Source organism: Bombina bombina, chromosome 1 (genome assembly GCF_027579735.1).
Source record: "Bombina bombina isolate aBomBom1 chromosome 1, aBomBom1.pri, whole genome shotgun sequence".
Taxonomy (NCBI): domain Eukaryota; kingdom Metazoa; phylum Chordata; class Amphibia; order Anura; family Bombinatoridae; genus Bombina; species Bombina bombina.
The window spans coordinates 528,914,463-528,919,252 of NC_069499.1; the positions used below are offsets into that span (position 1 = coordinate 528,914,463).

Genomic DNA, 4,790 nt, shown 5'->3' on the forward strand with positions numbered 1-4,790 from the left:
GGCGGCTGCGCAGGGGTTTAAGTATGAATTTTGAATCTCGTCATTACGTGGCGCATCTCTTAGAACTGGCGTTATTTTTTACGAGTCGTAGGCTAATTTGCATAAAACTACACTTTATTGAGACTTTACGTGAACAAAATACAGGCGCAAGTACTTGCGACGACTAAAATGTGTATTTGCGCACATTTTGCCTGCTCGCCGGTTTTTCCTACTTATGCCAGTTTAGCATCTGATGGCGCTGAATATTGGATAGCTCGAGTTGCAAGCTGAAACTGCGGGCGACGCGGGTTCCCTCGCTTGCGCCGCAAACTACGATCTATATCGGATTGCGCCCCCGGTGGCTATTTAGGGGGTTCTGGCACTTCAAAGAAAATACAAACACAATTCTTCTTGAAAACAAATAACAGTTTTGAGTGCAAGCTACACAAAGTTAACTCCTTAGCAGCTGAATCCTGAGATATTTGTGACAACCATCATTAGACTTTTCAAGGTGATTACTTAGATTCTGCTGCAAATTGCAAAATCCTGTACATTTTGTTAACAAATGTAAAAGTTTAAAACCGTATAATATAAATAAATATTTTGTGAAGACTTATTGCAATGTAATCCTAAAGTATTCATACTTACTATGGAATATAAAATTGTCTTTAAAGGGACACTAAGCTGCTCAACTGCAAAATAATAAAAACTACTCAATGCTATTGCATTTCATCCTATGTAACTGTTGCATTTTGGTAAATGAGCTTCTAAAATAGTCGCTGGGCAAAATTTACTAAAAGCCCTCTCCAATATCTACAACTTAATCAGCAGCTCCAGTTTATCTAGTTTAGATGCTATTTTAACAAATGGAGAGATGAGTAAGCTTTAGTGAATCAGCGGCACAGAATAACATAGGATCTGGTGGTGATGAAAAACCTGAAGAGAGAGGGAAACTGGACATTGCTTTTAATAAATTGTGCCCATTTCAGATAATACAAAAATACAAGAATATTGATGAAAAAGAAATGCGTTAGCAAGCAACAACTTATATCAGTTTGTTATTTTATGTCATTTTATTCAAAATTGAAGCATTTTACAGATGACAATGCCTAGTATATATCCTGAATCCTTCTGAAGGAGCCAACCTTAGGAGATACTGCACCCCATTCGGTGTATCTTCTGTACTCTCCTGGTCTCAAGTAATATTGTCTTCCTCTATAATTGGGCAGCTCATAGAAAATCCAGTGTCCCTCAAGAACATTGCAAGAGTGAATATCTTCATAATTAAATTCTTCAAAGACCTTTGGACAATCCTCTTTGAACTCCATTGTATGACCTCTGAATTCTTCCCTCTCATAAATTCTAATACGGAAGACTCCACGGTGCTGCAATGAAATGAAAACAAGATAAGAAACTTAACAATATCAGCACCAAAATGTTTCATAACTTGATTCAGTCAGTAGCTTGGAAGTAATAAAGCTGTAACTGAAATAGCTTTCAGAGAATGAGAGCTATGCATGTTATTTATGAATGCAGTAGGATTTAGTAAACTGAAATTATGGTTTTATTTACATTATCATGTTTTATCTATAGTAAGCCTTTAAGGGTATACTTGGTTTATTTCATGTAGCTGTTTCCCTTTAATTTATTAGGACTCAAATATCATACTACCAAAGCTTTGTATACAAGACAAACTGTCTGGAATTGCAAAAGTAAGTATAAGTAACCATACCTCCCAACATTTCCCAGAGGCCTTCAGTAAAAGGGAAGTGAGGGGATTGGTGGTGGCCATCTGTGTTTTGTGCGTAAGGTCACATTGAAAGGGGTGTGGCCTCAGTAGTGTTATGGGCAGGGTTGCAAGGATACTGTCAGTGGGGCATGGCACTTTAAGGGAGTTTCCTGGGCAGTGCTAGGAAAATTCCCTAGAAACAGTTGCCCTAGCTAGAGAAGCTGAGTGTGGGAAAACAGGAAAACCGCAAAACCCCTGATAATCCTGCAGGATCCGGGACAGTTGGGATTAAGAGAACACAAGTTAAACAACACTAAGAACATCACATATTGATTTATATTAACTTAGATTGCAGCAGTACAAGGCACCACCATGCAAGGTACCACAGTGGTCTGTAAAAGGGCAACTTGCAATCCCAGCAAGGTTTATTAGGTATAGATCACTGTATAATCATGCAACGAAACAATGTATAATTTCTTTATAATATAAATATAAAACATTTTTTAAGTATCATGCCTGATTTCTAATTGCAACATATAAATAAATATAGGTGCTTCTAATATTTAAAATACATTTTACTAGTTTAAAACAGTTGTTTTATAATGTGATGAAAGAGAAATCAATAACATACAGAGTTTTTAGTGAAATAATGCAAGACTAAGATGAGTTATAGTTTGTGCCTCTTGCAAAAACAAAAATAGACTAGCCAAGAAGAATATTAAGATATTGCAGTTTTTACTTTTATTCCTGTAACTTAATTATCTGTTTTTTTATATCTTCAAAAAAAAATGTGCTTATTTTGCAATCTGAATATGAGGTAATTTTACTCTATAATTACATGTATTTTTTCTTATTGGGCATTTTTAACTTTTGAAGTTTTTTTCTCAAAGGAATGAAGAGAAAAGTGACATTTTAGGGCCATAGATACGGAAAAGTTCTATAGAGCCAAATACACCATTCTGTGGAATAAAAGTATGATAAGTATTGTAAGAAAGAGATTACTGGGGATGGAGAAAGCTATGTGTGCTAATTAAATAAAGAAAAAACGTGATAAATAGAAAATATGAAAGGAAGAGAAAATCAAAAAAGAAAAATTGGGTGGATAGTAATAGAGACCAGTAGGAACAATAGAACATTAACAATAGAAATGTATAGCTGTATCAGTTTCTCTACTCACTTGTGGTATAATACGACATGAGCTGATGGTATCATTGAGTCCCATCCAGTGCTTGTAATCAGGGTATTCACCCCTCTTAAGGAAGTATTGATGCCCCTCCTGGTTAGCGCGTTCGTACACCATCCAATTACCATTCTCTACTCGTATGGAGTTGCAGCGACTGAAGTGCGAGTGTAGATCAGTACTGTCAGAATTGCACTCATAGGAGCGACCCTGGAAGTTCTTGTCCTCGTAGAAAATTATCTAGAATACAAATGAATTAGTAATATAATACACGTCCTTACAATACTATTAAACCATATGAAATCTAGTTTTAAATTAAAAGTAATTTAACAGTAACATTTAAGTTGTTTGTATTCATTAAAAAAAATGTATTAATGGTGTTTCAATAAAATAGAAAGGGGCCCTATACATAAATATATTTGCAATGCTATTTCTTAAAAAAAAATTATATTCCAATATATTCACATTAGCTATTTCTATCTATGATCATTTTCATTTTTTTTGTTAAAAAATACCAATATATTTCATTTTTCTATTCAAATCTAATGAATCATCTTAATGAAATAACTCTACATATATTGTGTGTAGGTCTGTTATCAGTACCTTTCCCATTTTGGCTATTTTACACTGATTTTCTGTAATTCTAACTGTGAAAGCCCTCTTTATATATACAGCTGAAAGCTGGTTCTGCAATTGTGCAACAATAGAGAGATGCTCTTTATGTTCTAGAAAGTGTAAGCTTTTAGTTCTATATATTGCTGGTGTCAGTACGTATAGCAGCAGTTTTAAGCCTTTTGTTCTACTCTTCCTGTTGCACCTAACATTACATTGCCTTAAAATAGTGACATTTTATACCACAAAAATAGCGATTGTGTAAAAAACTTGAAGTTAATCCTTTCAGGTGATTTTAAATTCATAAAATGTGGAAAAATATTACACTTTATTTCCATATAATCAAATGATCATTTAAATGGTACTGCAGCAAAATCTACCAAATCAATTTTCATGACATTTTACAGATAATAGAGCTAAAGTTTTAGTTTTTAATAATCAAAATGAGTAATTGCATGTGTGTCCAGCATTTTTTGGGAATATCCTAATAAAGGGACAGATTCTTTCAAATTTGCCAGTCTAGATATGGTTTCTATGCTGACACTCGTATGGGCAGCCCTCGTGAAATTCTATTTAAAAAAGGGCTGTTTCTGCAAGTAGTGAGATGTCTCCCATAGAAATAATAAGAGCTCTCTATTAGATAAATGTTTGCAATGGAGGAGCAAGTACAGAAGGAGACAAATGTTTAAAAGCACCACTAAACGCAGTAGAATTGCACAATTAACAAATGCATAATAAAATCAATGCAATAACGCTCTGAATTTCAAAAAAGCAGTAGATTTTTTTCTGGCAAATTAATTTTTCTGGCCCCCTGTATCATGTGACAAACATCAATTGACATAAACTGAAAAGTGTCTTAAAATGTCATGCTCTATCTTAATCATCACAGTTTATTTTGACTTGAGTATTCCTTTAATATGCCTAATACAAATAAATTTACGCTGTTTTCACTGCACTGCACCTTAAATTCCTATTCATAGGTTTTCCTTTCAGAATAAATCGTTTCTTGAGTATTTCGATAAATGTTTTGCCACCTCTTAAGTTGTGAGAAAAAAACAGTGAGAACTGTAGGGCAGAAATGTTTACAGAATTACGCTGGGCTTTGAGAGAAAATTTCTTATACTCCCATTCTCTAATAAAAATACAGAGGATAGGGGGAACTTCCGGGCAGCGTGCTTGTTTAGACGCATAGCTGCATGCTGCTCCAGCTTTTCAACAATTTTCCTTAATTAATACATTCTGAATGGGCTAATCTAAAAAATAGATCTGAGATCTTCTACAGAAGGCACA

General features: G+C 34.3%; 1 protein-coding gene across 1 annotated transcript; it reads right to left on the bottom strand.

The window, feature by feature from the left end:
- Positions 1 to 1,088: 1,088 nt before the first annotated feature.
- Positions 1,089 to 3,500, bottom strand: LOC128638666 (gamma-crystallin 1-like). Its single transcript, XM_053690783.1, has 3 exons — positions 3,492 to 3,500; positions 2,886 to 3,128; positions 1,089 to 1,364 (listed from the first exon to the last, which is right to left on the bottom strand). Exons 1-3 carry the CDS (start codon positions 3,498 to 3,500, stop codon positions 1,089 to 1,091), a joined length of 528 nt encoding a protein of 175 aa, XP_053546758.1.
- Positions 3,501 to 4,790: the final 1,290 nt, after the last annotated feature.

Bases quoted from the DNA above. Each gene is read 5' to 3' on its own strand.
- LOC128638666 (XM_053690783.1), bottom strand. The intron at 1,365-2,885 runs GTGAGTAGAGAA...ATTTCATTGCAG, and splicing joins CATGTCGTATTATACCACAA to CACCGTGGAGTCTTCCGTAT.